Below are 14583 nucleotides of genomic sequence, written 5' to 3'. Positions count from 1 at the left end.
TTGAGCAGATAATTGTAGGTATAAAGCTTTATATACTTTTCTCCTTTCAATATTTCTCAAGAAAGAATAATGAGTTTAATCAATAGATAGTGGTCGCTTTGACCTCCCCCCTCCCATGACGTTTCCTGGAATCGGTTTAACTAAAATGAAGCAATACATAAGGGTTTAACTAAAGCTACCAAGAGAATCTAGTGAAACATAAAAAGAAATAGTTTTTTCAGTACCATGGTTGTAATTTTGGTTTGAATTTAGAAGTGTGGCTTGCCCATGCTTAGCTCTCTGGTGTCTATGTGTAACTTGTTTAAGCTCTTCTCCTCAAATAGATGAACAAACAGAGGTTGTTTAAGTAAAATAATGTAGACAGCAGTATCATCATCGTCACCATAAGAGTCTAGGCTTTCACCTCCAAGGCTCCAACTAACTTTGGATTGACAGTGGTAGATAATAACACCTTAGGTTCTACACCAGAGGCTATCAACATTTCATCCAAGAGCTTCGCAATCGCAAGGCCGTCCAATACACTCGCAGACGATTGTTTCACTGGAAAGTGATAAAGTTAGAGCAGTGTATGCTCAAGTTTGAAAAAATAGAAACCTTGACACAATTAAAGCAAGAGACTTCTCATACTTCTCAATCATTATGGTAACTGTGATGCGTTGAATACTTTGTGTCTCCTTGTTGAAAATTGTTCTAATACCCTTAACTTCCCCAACAACATCTGCTTACAAAAACAAAAATGAATACAAACTTTACTACAATACTTCTATGGGATTATAAGGCTAACTAACCTGGCAGATCATTGTCCATATTGGCTAGCACCGTGAGTTATTCTTAATTGTGGAACTGGAAACTCTCAGGCGGAACAGGTTCAGCTGTTTCTGAATCTTCAAGAAGACGGTTTGGTCTGTGAATCTAATAGCAACTGAGGCATCACCAAACTTGAAGCTCGGGCTGTTTCTTGCAACATCAAAAACATTGAGTTCATAAGCCGATTCTTCTTTCAGGAGATGTTAACATCAATAGCTCAAAACATTAAATTAATAACTGGAATAATGAACTGGCTTAACTCCCCCCCCCCCCCATCAATGAGCAGCATATCAACAGCCATACGCTCGCCCCCTTTCTTCACATTCTAAGCCTCACAAAATCGAAGCAGCCTTGTCTCAACAACTTGTCTACATCAGCCTGCTTTCAACTCTGAGAAAGGAATTTGAGAAGTCATGATGTTCGAAGGGTTTTTGTGTGGTAGGACACAAAATCTGATTTCGGCAAAGTTAAAAAGACAAATCATGGTCTCTCAAGAGCAATATATATATACGGAATATAAATGCTGAAGGTTTTAAAAAGTGGAGTTAGTGGGTTTAGTGGTAATCTTTAATGCTTGGCATAACTACGAAGCAAAACGTAACTTGGAACGATGAAGTGGAATCTTTGACGTTACGGTTTCACCATGGACGACGATAGTGAGAAGGAGGTGAGAGCTAAATAGGGAAGATATCAAAACTATACTGGATAAAGAAAATGAAACTTTTAAAAACTTAAGAGAGATGAATATTTTACAGGCCTACACGGAGCACTGGCCCTGGAAAAAAACACGACAAAAGCTCAAACTTAAGAAATCGGTTTAGTCAAGTGTTTTTAAAGTGACACGTGTTGAGATTGATGATGACATGTCACTTTTATTGGCTATGAATATTTTATCATAGGTGGATAGCTTTAGAAAGCTTCAATTTAGTACCTTTTATATAGTAGGATGGCAAAACATCAAAAATGTATAACACTGATCACGAAAAGTAAATACTAATTTATAAAAATGAAATAACTAATATCTACGCGGGGTGCAGACCAAGTTCTCAGGCAAGGTTATAATCATAATACAATTATTGGTTGTTGCGTGCAAGTAGATAAATTTAATTTTAATTCAGTTTCCAACATTTTGTGCTGACATGTAAAGTCTTTGAACAGCTCAGAGATGGATCATGCTTCTCTGTGATCACATGCTCCGTTACCAACACTACTAATCCTCAAATTTTCCAATTTTAACTAATTACTATCAGGCTGATTACTATATATCTGTATTTATTTATTATAGGTTAACTAGTGTTGTGAAAAAGACACCATTGTGGAAAGTTAATGAGACGTATTCTTTTTTGTAACGCAACCACAATGCACAGTCAGCTACCGTCGAGCCAACATATTTTTGGTAGAAGATAAAACTAGACCCGTTGAACATGTGTTATGTTTTATTGGGACGGTCCCGACCAAAGCTTTCATGTCAATGTGACATTACATTTCACCCCTCCATTAAATTATAATGATTATTATTATGTTAATAAAATGAGATTAACAAGTAATAATTGCTTAATAACTTGTGATTTTAGCAATCTGTTTTTCTTTGTAGACCAGGTTACATAATACATACTATTTAGAAATTTTGGTGTTAAACTGATTTTTATTGAATGGTGAAAGATGTTAAGGAAAGACTATAGAACTCCAAGGATTTCTACGTAAATATTCAATAGTGTGTATAATCCTACTTTATATCATGTATAAATATCTTCTGTATACTTAATAAGAAAGTCATTCAGCCTATAATCTATATGGTATCAGAGCCTAAATAAACCTAGCCGCTTCTTCTTTCTTTTCAAAGTTTTCTTTTACGTGTTCATCATATCTGATAACACCAACTACCCTGTTTCAGCCACTGAAACCATCACTGTCTCAGCTACCTCGACCATTTTTAATGTCAATATGACAAATGTAACCAAACTCACATGATCTAACTTCCTGATGTGGAGCAGACATGTTCATGCTCTCCTCGACGGCTATGACTTGGCAGACTACATCGACGGTTCTACCGTCGCCCCCTCTTCGACGATCACAACTGATGAAGGGATCGTCCCCAACCCCGCATATGCGATATGGAAGAGACAATACCGTCTCATATATAGCGCTCTTCTAGGCGCGATCACCACTACCGTTCAACCCATCTTGTCTACGGCGTCGACTGTGACACAAAGATCTGGACTATTCTCTATGACCTACGCCAAACCGAGCCGAGGACACGTCAAGCAGCTTCGTCAACAGCTACATAATTTGAAGAAAGGCAGTAAGTCGATCAATGAATATATTCAAGGGTTTACAACTCGATTTGATGAACTTGACTTGCTCGGAAAGTCACTTGATCATGAAGAACAAATAGAGTTTGTTCTTGATGGCCTCCCTGAGGATTACAAGACGACTGCTGATCAGATCGAGGGACGTGACACTGCTCCATCCTTGGCTGAGATCCATGAGAAACTTCTCAACCAAGAAGCCAAACTTCAGAGCACTCCAGTCTCGACACACTCTGCTCATGTAACCGCAAAATTTGCAAACTCTCGAGGTTCTGGCAACAGTCAGAATCACAATCAACGACGCGGCGGTTATCGTGGGAACCAGAACTGGCAACAACATCAGCTAAGTCCCACATCCAATCAGTCCACACCGCGTGGATACCAGGTGAGATGTCAGATATGCAGTGTCTACGGTCATAGCGCACACAGATGCCCTCAACTTCATGGTGCTGGCTCGATGCAACCAGCTCAACAAGGATACATTCCAAGACCTTAGACGAGGCAACCAAGAGCCAATGTTGCACAAACTTCTCTCTACAATCCCAATTCTAGTGGCTTGACAGTGGCGCAACACACCATCTGACATCGGATTTAAATAACCTTGATCTTCATCAACCTTTCAACGGAGGTGAAGAAGTCTCAATTGCTGATGGCTCAGGTCTGAAAATCACACACATTGGTTCAGCTTCTATCCCTACAAACTCAAAATCTTTGGTTCTTAAGGATATCTTATGTGTTCCGAGTGTTAGCAAGAATTTGATCCCAGTTTATTGTCTATGCAATGCTAATCAAGTGTCCATGGAATTATTTCCTGCTTCTTTTCAGGTGAAGGATCTTAACACAGGGGTCCGATTGCTCCAAGGATGCACAAGGGATGATTTGTATGAGTGGCCGGTATCTCCTAAACCCTCAGCCTGCTGTGTTACCTATCCAGACACCAAAACCACTCTTTCTCAAATGCACCAAAGACTTGGCCATCCATTTTCCTCTACTTTAAAACCCGTTGTTTCTGCTTTTTCTTTGCCTTGTTTCAGTACTTCTTCTGTTGCTTCTCCTTGCAATGATTGCTTACTCAATAATTGTAAATGACAGTTAAAAATAAACTAGGTTTAGTAATAATACATGAAAAACTATACTTTTGTAAATTTTGAATATAAACTATGAAATTTTAAACTTTATTTTTGGTATCATCTTAAATAACACATACATAGTATATATAGAGAAGAAAAATTACTTGTCAATACTAATATTCTCTAAAGATCGCATTTACTTTCCTAATTCTCTTACGTTCATGATTGACCATGTTAGTTCGAGCCTTCAACTTTCGTGAACTTATTGTTGGGCCTTTATGATTTTGTATCAGATTCTTGGAGCGAGTCTAGAGTAGGGTGAAACCTGCCTCCAACATTCAGATTCTCTATTTTGAGGCGCAAAATCTCAATTTCAATCAATATCAGATGTTTACTCTATGTCTCATGTTTATATTGTTGAACAGCTTTCTCGATCATGGCGTTTAAAAGGATGTCTAGATCAACACAACCTCTATGTCTAGTTAGCTTAATAATTTTTCCCAATGGGGACCATACATTGAACCAAAAAGAGTGATTGATATACTCCCAATTTCTATATTTGTAAGTAGAAACGATCATGGATAAAACCAAATGAAACATTCGCCTTAAGCAGCCAATTTTTTTTAAAAAAATTACATAGACGTAATCTCTCAAATTTGTAAAAATTGATTATTGAAATCTTACTAAGTCGCATACAACTTCAAATTTCCAAGGTCGGCCTTACATATAAGTTGAGTATGGATTCTATGTTTCACAATCCTTTGCCATATCCGCGAGTCCAACTAATAAAAGTCACGCGCTCTGCCATTGGGTTAAGACAGCTTTTGTGCTTGGGATTTTATGGTACATTATCAGGTTTGAGGACAAAATCAGCGTGTATCGCTTCCTCCAATGCCATTAGATGATCACTGAGTAATCTACTCTATTGATTATTGGATGATTTCCCTTTTTCTAGTATCTGCCATGTTTTCTTCTATTTGCTAATAGCTACTGTCCAAAATATATATACATTATTAAACCTCTAAATAAGAAACTCTTTTAAGTCGTACGATCAGTCTATAGCAATAATCATCAAGCAAGCTTTTAGTGGAGAAATGCTCAATTTTTTAAGGATGCTGTAGATACTGACAGTCATATGAATGAGCATTTTTGTTGACAAAAAAAAAACAAATGCGAGGGTTGTATGTGATATATAGCATAGAAAATAGTGTAGAAGATTCAGAGTAAAACTTCGCACCTTTACAGAGAAGGTTGGAAGCAGATATGTGAATTGTTACTTGTTTTTGATCTCAACAGCATGCATTATCAATAGAGCTTCACGTCGAGGAACCTTTTCCTATTTTGGATTAAATTTCAAGGCCCATTGTCGGAGAGAAGAGTTAAGAGTCCAGTACTATCTAACGTATGTTTGTTTGTCATAAGGCCTATACGTTTTATTTGTTGGTGCTCTCCAATGGCATGCTTTCATTTACATACATATATATATATATTGTAGTTCAAAAGTTAAATAAGGAAGAGATAAATATTAGGGATGGGACATGATCGGGTATCCGGAGAATTTTTAAGGTAACCGGATATGGATCTTTATCAGGTGATCCATATTTTTTTATCATTCTTATCGTGATTCGGGATTTTCGGAATCTTTCTAAAAATTATATTATCTAGCGGATATTCAAATTCAGATCCTTAAAATAAATAAAAATAATATTAAAATATATTAAAAATTAACAATAATTTCAAAATAAAAATGTATATAATGTTTTTAATAATTTCTATATATATACTATTAAAAAATTATATATATATATTACAAAATGAAAATATAATAAATAAAAATAATTTTTAGATATAAATATTACTATTTTTGAAATAATTATCAATAAAAATTACATATCCAGACTAAAAATCAAGATATTTGGATCTGAATTCGGTTTCGACGGATCCAACATTTTATTATCCGAATCCAGATACGGCCCTTCCAGATATTCCGATTTTCAGAGCGGATCTCGAATCAAATTCGGATCTCGGATAATGAATTCATCGCTAATAAATACTTCTATGTCAATAAAGATGTTCGCTGGTTAGATCTTCTATGTTGGGGACGTTTGGGCCTTACTCCAACTAATCTTAAAAAAAATAGTGCTAAACGATGAATAGTCTGGTTGCAAAATTTAAAATGAACATAAAACATAGTCACATATCGTGCTTCATATTTTACAGAATACAGAATTGACGGATTTATATTTTGCATCAAATCTGCAAACAGCCATTTTTATGTCTTACTAATATGCACTAACACAATATATCAGGGTCAAGACAAGAAGACAATATATATAGAAAGTTTAATATTTGTATACTTGATTTTGATTATTATGGATTTTTTTAAAAAATTATCCATTTTTTGAATATTATATCATATTTGTAGATTTCTTATGATTTTAAAATTGCGGATTTATCCACTTATGTTTTTGAATATATCTTCATTTTCAACCAGTTTTGTATTACAGCTTAGCTACGTATCTAATCTATTTATTTTAGCATAGATTTAAATTAAAGTTGGAAATTTCTTCTAATTATCTTTGTAAAAAAAAAGTAAAGCTACAAGTTTAGAACATTGTTTAATGCGTGCGACAGTATGATTAAAGTTGTTAGAATGTTGCTTATCTATATGGTAAAACAACCCATTTATTGCCCCTTTTCGACAATTAAACAAAATTTAACAACGGTTGGATTTGCTTTTGCCCTTGCTATGTTCTTCAAAAAATTACAATTAACATAGAAAGAATTTTGTATATATAAAAAATGGGAATTGCAAAAATGACTCAAACTCGATTTTAATCAGCTCTTTATGACAAAACAAAAACCCCGTTATGACCATAGGCGGACGCATGTTATGAGATGGTGTGTCAGTTGACCCATGTTAAATATAAAAACATTCATTGTGCCTTTTAGATGTTATATTTATTTAGCTCAAATGGTCAGAGTTGCACCCCCTAAAATAAGATGTATCAGGTTCAATACTCCTTGCAATTTTACTAATATAATCATGATGTGAAGTCTTCTGTGTGTGGTTAGTGAAGTCTTTTCTGGGAAGACTTCTCGAAAAGTATTTTTTGGGAAGACTTGTCGGGAAAAAAAATCTAAATCATATAATTATAAATATTCAAATGATGTAAATATAGATTTACTAAAATTGAATTTTTTCAAACATAAGTGAATGAATGTAGACTGAGTCATGTTACGGACTTACGGTCAATGTTCTAAAAATTTCTAAACGGTAGCTAGGCACTTTACAGAAGACTAGCGACTAAACAGATTATATGAGACCTAGTCAAGGTGTAGGCGTCAGCAAATTATTGATTTATTTTATATATTTTATATATTTATATGGTTTATTTTAGTTTTTAAATTTAATTATAAAATTATTGTGATGAATTATCAAAATTAGATATACAAAAAAAAATTAGACAAATTTACAGATTTGTAATAATATTATTTCTTAATTTAACATATTTAGATAAATGTAGATCGATTTAAACAATTTTTAACCGATTTAAAACAATTTAAACCAATTTGAATCAGTATAAATTATATTTTTTAAAAAAAAAATCGGACAGTACCGAGTTGCTGCCTAGGCTGGGTTTAGAACATCTCCAAAAGACACTTTATAACTTCAAATATGAATTTTTTTCCTCTCCAAAAAGAAATTTGAAGTTTTGAGGAGTGAAACTCTACATTTGAAGTTTCACTACTCAAAACTTCAAATTTGAAGTTTCGTATTTTTATTTGCATTTTGGTCCCTATAATCACACATCACTTTTATGATTCATAAATATTTTCTCGTTTATTGTTTTAATCCTTAAAAAAATTATATCTCATAAATATTTTAAATTTGTTTGCAGATTTTAAATTTTACACATAAAATTAAATAAAACTTAAAAATAAGATTTAAAATATTTTAAGCTAGATTTAGACAACAATAACTATACAAAAAAACTTAACAAAAATATTTTTAAAAAATTATATGAAAACATAACTATTACAACATCACTAATAGTCTGGTAAGTTTGATCTGGAACCTTCAAATTTTCAAATATTGTCTAAATTTTTTGTGTAATTGATGATCGTTGTTTTTGTTGTTGTTGTTGTTTTTGATGTTTTTTTTCGGAAAATTCTTTCTTTTTCATATTGAATATATTCACGAGTATTAATATTATCAAAAAAAGAAATTAGTCTTTTAGCAATATTTTATGTTTCTCTTTTACTTTTTTGTTTCGATCTATTATATTTACAAGTATCAATATTACCAGATTTCAACAACTTTTAGCTCGTAATCTACAAAGTAAAAATGAAGAGAGCCATTTTTACTTGGAAATGCACTAATAGATCATATATGCATTACGAAAATCATTTTGTGAAATAATATGATATTTTGTTTGAAGTTTAATATTAATTAAGTTATTTTTATTTAAATTTTTATATTTAATAGAATATTTTATTAATTAATATCGTTGTAATATGTTTATATATGTGCTAGTTATTTACAAAAGTTTTATGAATTTAAATTAGTTATGACAAATATAAGAGACCATATTATAAAATATAAATATTTTTGAAATTGAGTTTGAAATTTTGGTTTTAGAGAATAATACTTTTAAACTTCAAATATAGAGTTTTGGAAACTTCAAAATACAATTATTTTGGAGATGCTTTTGGCGTTGGTTTTCAGAACCTTGGTTACAGTATCCTCTATCTTTTTTACTTTGATCAATTCAAGCCGCTTTTTGCCTGTCTCTCTTCTCCACAGAATCTATTTCACTGCCATTACTTCTCAAATTCAGAGCTCTAAGAAAGAGAAAGATGAGGGATCAATTATTTACTGACCAGTGACCAGGCTAATGATGAAGGCACTTGAAAAACTCTGAGAACACTTTTCTTCTATCTAAAGCTTCTGCCTCTCTCTATAGAGATGGGCCCATAAGAAATCTCCTTTTTTTCCAACTGTGTACCTTTTTCTTCTGTGGAGGGAGCTTAATGCCACATGACGTTGTTGGGTTGTAAAATTCGAATAAAGCTTCCACCTTTTACTTATTATTATTTCTCTCTCTCACACTTTTTCTTTGCCTTTTGCCCAATAGAGAGAATCCTCTCTCCATGAAAACTAATGCTTTTGTCGGTTCATCGATAGATAAGACACTCAATTGAATATTTTCTCTTTGTTTTGTCAAAAGATGCCCACTAAGAAATATCTCTCTTTTTTTGAACGTAATGAACAGTATTGTAAAGTTTTCATTTTTTGTTTGGTTGAACCAACTTTCCCAAAATTGAATACTATCTTTTGTTTTGGGTTGTTGATCAACTCTGGAAAATTAAAAGCTCAGATTTTCTGATTCATCATCAAAGCTTTTCCACCTTGGTATGATTAAGGAAGCTTGGTTTCGGGACAAAACCTAGAAAAGTTGTCAGATCAACAATGTGGTTGGAGATTAAAGCGTCAAGATACGCCAGCTCTTGTCCTTTCTCTCTCTCTCTTTCTGAAGTTTTATAAGCTTGAGAAAACTGTTCTAGAGACCATTCGCTGTAGTGTTTAACCTATCTCTCTCTCTCGCCTTGCCTTGAAAGATATCCCAAATATTTTCTTCTTTCTCTTTTTTTTCTTTCTTCACAACCGTTTTGTCCGGCGATCAAAACTAGTCCAGGCCATGCTTTTAAGAGAAACCCTGTCTGAATCTTGGCATCAAATAAACGTTTTGGAGCTAGTTTGAGGATTACTTCTGCTTTGCAACTTGGGAGACTTTTTGTTTATGGCTGTTGCCCTCCAGAGAAGTTTGGAATTTAAGAAGTTCAGAAGAATCTAAGGTACTTTTTACTCTGTAGTCTCTTCTGAAAGGGAAAGGTATCTGATCTTGCTCCATAAGTCATGTGACTAGTTTCTCTATATCATCATCATCAAGCTTTCCTTTGGTCACAATTGATATTTGCCTAATCAAACCAGTAGAGTGTAAAAGGAAGTTTGATTTGGATTGTAGAAAGTGGTTAGATGATCCTTTACTTCTTATGTTAATTTATTCCTCAAGAATTCCATTGGAGTGTTTCACAAGGATATTATTCAATTGTGGATCTTTTTGGGCCTTGTTATTGTTTTGTTTGTTTCTCAAGGATCTGAGTTTGTTTAAAAAGTACATAAGTACAATTTACAAGACTTGTTATTTTCTAGATATATGAACTCCATATGTTACCACCCTTCTGTGTGGTGTTTCCTGTCTTATTTTTTTCTGCTGCTTAATAGTTTTCTTGTTGTTTCTTCTTCAGCTTATCCTGATTGATTAAGAAAGGAGCATTTAAAAAAAAAAAACTGAATAAACCATAAGAAAGCCATGGCCAAGAAGAAAACTCGACGTCATGCAGATGCTGGACAGGAGAGGGATCATTTAGGCTGCATGTGGGGATTTATGAATATGTTTACTTTCCGCCATGGACCACTCTCTCACAAGCTCCTTTTCGAACCAAAGCATGGTAGTTGTATTATTACCCAACTGCATTTTCTTTTCTTTTTTTGGTTTTTCATTACATTCGAAAGAGTTTTTTTTTTTTTTGTTGTGGTTAACAGTTGTGTTAATTGTTCCATCAGCTGCTGGAAGTCCTAGGAACAATGAACTTGACAAGTCCAAATGCCGTGACAAAGGACCTGAAGAAACCCATGTAAGCTTTTAGTTTAACCTTATATTATTATAAAACATCCTTAAAACTTTTTTTTGTTTCTTTTGGTCTTGTTGAGAGTGTCTTGTGGATTAATCTAAGTTTCTCCTTAAACTGTTAAAAAGGTTGGTGAAGAACGCAATGTCACGATCACGATTATAAAGCCAAGTGTGAAGAAACTCATAGCAGAAGAGTTGCTCATCGACAAGGAAATCAAGAAGCAGAGGGAGCAGAATGCTGAAACAGGACAGTTGTCAGACTCTGAACTCGAAGGAAGAAGAAGGAAAAACCATAGGAGAAAAAACAAGACTCGCAAGAACAGCTGCGGTGATTTTAGCCATCTTTTAAACACAGCTGCTGAAAGTGAAGAGCCTAAAGTTAATCGCAGAGCAAAGAAGGGCTCTGAGAGAAGTCTTGACATTGATAATATGGTCGAAGAGTTCTGTTCTGAGTTACATCGCAGAAGCCGTGCAAAGAATGGGATGTTGAACCACAAACACGGCCAAGAAGGTTATAAAGAAAAGCTGAGGGAGTTGGTCAAGTTTTTAATCAGTCAGAAGCTTTTACATGGAGAAACTAGTGAAATCCTTACATCCAAGGACTTGATGGAAGTGTTTCAGATTCTTGGATCAGATGAGGATTTGTTTCTCAAACTTCTGCAAGATCCAGAGATACTTGTGCCAAGACAGAAAGGAGAAGAAAGCTTGAGCTTGTTTGAGAGAACACAAGAAGTAGAGAAAGAAGCTTCAGACCATATTTTCATACTGAAGCCAAGATCAGCAAGCTTTTCACCTGATTCTCATTTGATGAGAAACAAAATAGAGAAGGAGAGAAACAGCAGTTCACATTTCTTTCTTTCAGAGATCAAGAGGAAGCTGAAACAAGCAATCAGAAAGGAGCAGCGTGAGAGAGGGTTTCCTAAAAATGTGCCAACTAAAGATCATTTCTTTCTCGAGCGGATGGCAAAGCCTTCATCAAAATCTCAGAAGAACAAAAATGAAGACGATAGAAAGCAAAAGGTGTCTAACATTTATGTAGAGGCCAGGAAACATCTGTCTGAGATGTTAATGTTAAACAATGGAGATGTAGATTCAAACACAACGACCAGACAGATTCAAAACAGCAGCCTGGGAAATATTCTCTCCCTTCCTGACTACTTGTCTCCTCTAAGCAGCCCATGGGAAAAGAGAGAAACTCATGTGAGCCTACCAAACCATGCAATAAAAAATAATGATCTTGAGGATGGAACTGCTAACACTGCAGGTAAATATTATTTGTGTCTTATTGTGAATTCTTTTTTTCAAGAATAGAGAGTTAATTAATCTAATAACCAGCCAATGTTTCAGGTTCTGAAGATGATGTAATGATTACCAATGAGATAGATATAGTTCCAGAGGAAGCAATCCCTACTTTGGTTGGTGACTTACCCAGAGCTGAAGCTCATGATGAACAGATAGATGGTATAATCTCAAAACAGGCAAGTCATTTTGATTAATCAGCACTATAATATATTATCTTCTTCTTCTTCTTTTTAATGGACTTTGAATTGAAGAAATTGCTGCTTTGTTTCTTCTACAGGCTTCTGATGAAGAGAGACAACCACCAGTGTCTTCCTCTGTGGCATCACCATCTCACTGTTTAGCTAAAAGTGCGGAGGACTGCAAATCAGCTATTCCGGAATGGTCAAGCCCAGTATCAGTTCTTGAGCCACTCTTCATTGAAGATGATATAAGCCCACCAAAAATGCGATCTCAGTCTGGTATGTTAAAAAACATGATCCCATCTCATCCATCTACTACTGAACTTGGATTCTAGTAATTAATTAGCAAACATTGACTCAGATGAAGAAGAAGCACAAGTGCAACCATGGTGTATCCACTTCGATGATAAAGAATATTCTGTCAAAACCATCACAAGTGACAAGGAAGTGGTGTTCAAGTATGTAAGATCTGTCTTGGACGCTGTTGTCTCGGATTTTGAAGAGCTCTATCTCAAGGCGCAATTCTCTGACCAGCTTCTTGAACCGTCATTGATCAGCAACATACCATTCTCTCCAAACCAGCTTTGTCATGACCATGAGCTCCTCTTTGACTGCATCAACGAAGTTATCATGGAGCTCTGCTGTTGCCCTCCATGGGCTTCGTTTGTTGCACCAAGAACCCGAGTCTTCTCTACCGTCAAAAGCATCGTTCACGAGGTTCAAGAAACGGTCTACTGGCATCTCTTGCCATTGCCACTCCCTCACGCGCTGGATCAAATAGTTAGGAAAGATTTGGCTAAACCTGGAAACTGGTTAGACATCAGATGTGACATTGACTGCATTGGCTTTGAAACTAGTGAACTGATTCTCGAGGAATTACTTGAAGAGCTGCTCACTCTAAACTGCCTCAACAACGCCGAACACTCTCTGGTTTTAGCTGAGTTTGAAGACTGATGAGAGCATCCTTGTTTTATAAAAGGTCATGAAAAGTGAAAACTCTCACCATTGTTAACTTTCATTAGCGCATAACCATGTAGATACTTTGTATTACTTAATAACTCTCATAGAGCTGCGACGGTTGAGAGAGAGAGAAGAGATCCTTTTAAGATCAGCCTGGAGACTGTTTGTGGTGGGGCCATTATAGAATCACTTTCAAAGACAGGACCATTGCCATTGGTCTCTTCTTCTTTTAGGGTATATAATATATCTAGAATATATTTATTTGTAATTTGAGTGTTTGTATGTTGAGATGCAGATAGATGTGGTAGTGTTTCGTTCTCGTTGATTTATTTGTGTGTAATATTTTCAGAAGTTGACATAACAAGGTATCATTGATTAAGAGTGTGATCTGGGCGGTGACAATTTTAGTCCTTTTATTTATTTATGAAAATTAAAAAGATATACACAACACAATATTGGTGAATTGATAGAAAGAGTAAATTAAAAGTTGAGATTGGCTGGACGATAGCGTAAAGTTTTTAGCAAAGAGAAAGAAACAGGCATGACACAAACCTCTCGAGATTTTACTCAATATGAAGAAATGAAGGATCATGATATATATATGTATAAAATTTTGGATAATGTTTTGGGGTTGTTGCACTTTATGCCCTACTTTAGTGGATAACATTTTTTGTTGATGGGATATGGTTACGTGGACACAATGGATAGTACACCTGATAATCAGATGAATTGTACGTAAGCTACCCAAACTGAATGAACTTCATATACAAACTAATTAGTAAGTAACTGAATGTTTGGTTTTCTAGTCACTGGTGAAATTTTGTTTCTGCATAAGTTAACATTTCTAATTTATTAAAATACTTAATTCTAAATGAAAAATTAGATTTTATTCATTAAAATCTTTAAAACCCTTGCCAGAAACAAACGTTTGTAAACTTAAAACTTGTATATCCGAACTGAAGAAATTTTTTATTCTTGTTTATATTATTAATATTTAAACGGTAATGGATTAACAAATATTGTGGAAATAAGTTACTGTAAAAAAATTAGAGTAAAATACAATAAATAACAAAATATAAATATTTTTTTTGCAAACAAAGTCCTGGAAACTAAAAAACAGCAGCTACTCATATTGAAAAAGTTAGTTGAATAGATTGTTTCTCTCTTTCCAGATTTCGTGTTTGAGTATGTGTGCAGAAGAAATACAAAATAAATGCAAGTAATTTATTATGCATATTGTTCTGCATCTACTTACCAT

At 34.4% G+C, this 14583-nt stretch overlaps 1 protein-coding gene across 5 annotated transcripts; it reads left to right on the top strand.

Moving 5' to 3' along the window:
* The first annotated feature begins 9322 nt into the window (after positions 1 to 9322).
* Positions 9323 to 13704, top strand: LOC106388707. 5 transcript variants are annotated; one of them, XM_048750014.1, is made up of 7 exons: positions 9323 to 10045; positions 10499 to 10702; positions 10797 to 10888; positions 11011 to 12148; positions 12220 to 12362; positions 12464 to 12644; positions 12727 to 13704. In XM_048750014.1, the coding sequence occupies exons 2-7, from the start codon at positions 10564 to 10566 to the stop codon at positions 13317 to 13319; spliced, it is 2286 nt and encodes a 761-aa protein (XP_048605971.1). In that variant the 5' UTR covers positions 9323 to 10045; positions 10499 to 10563; the 3' UTR covers positions 13320 to 13704. The 5 variants fall into 5 exon arrangements, with proteins under 5 accessions (XP_048605971.1, XP_013684290.1, XP_013684292.1 ...); XM_013828836.3 differs by having other exon boundaries at positions 9329 to 10045; positions 10499 to 10705; positions 10818 to 10888; XM_013828838.3 differs by having other exon boundaries at positions 9330 to 10045; positions 10818 to 10888.
* Positions 13705 to 14583: the final 879 nt, after the last annotated feature.

Source organism: Brassica napus, chromosome C3, assembly GCF_020379485.1.
Source record: "Brassica napus cultivar Da-Ae chromosome C3, Da-Ae, whole genome shotgun sequence".
Taxonomy (NCBI): domain Eukaryota; kingdom Viridiplantae; phylum Streptophyta; class Magnoliopsida; order Brassicales; family Brassicaceae; genus Brassica; species Brassica napus.
This window is presented reverse-complemented; position numbering and strand designations above follow the sequence as displayed.

Coding starts and splice junctions, on each gene's coding strand:
- LOC106388707 (XM_048750014.1), top strand. CDS start 10,564: ATGGCCAAGAAGAAAACTCGACGTCATGCAGATGCTGGACAGGAGAGG. Junction 10,703..10,796: donor CCTTTTCGAACCAAAGCATG/GTAGTTGTATTA, acceptor TGTGGTTAACAG/TTGTGTTAATTGTTCCATCA. Junction 12,149..12,219: donor TGGAACTGCTAACACTGCAG/GTAAATATTATT, acceptor TCTAATAACCAG/CCAATGTTTCAGGTTCTGAA.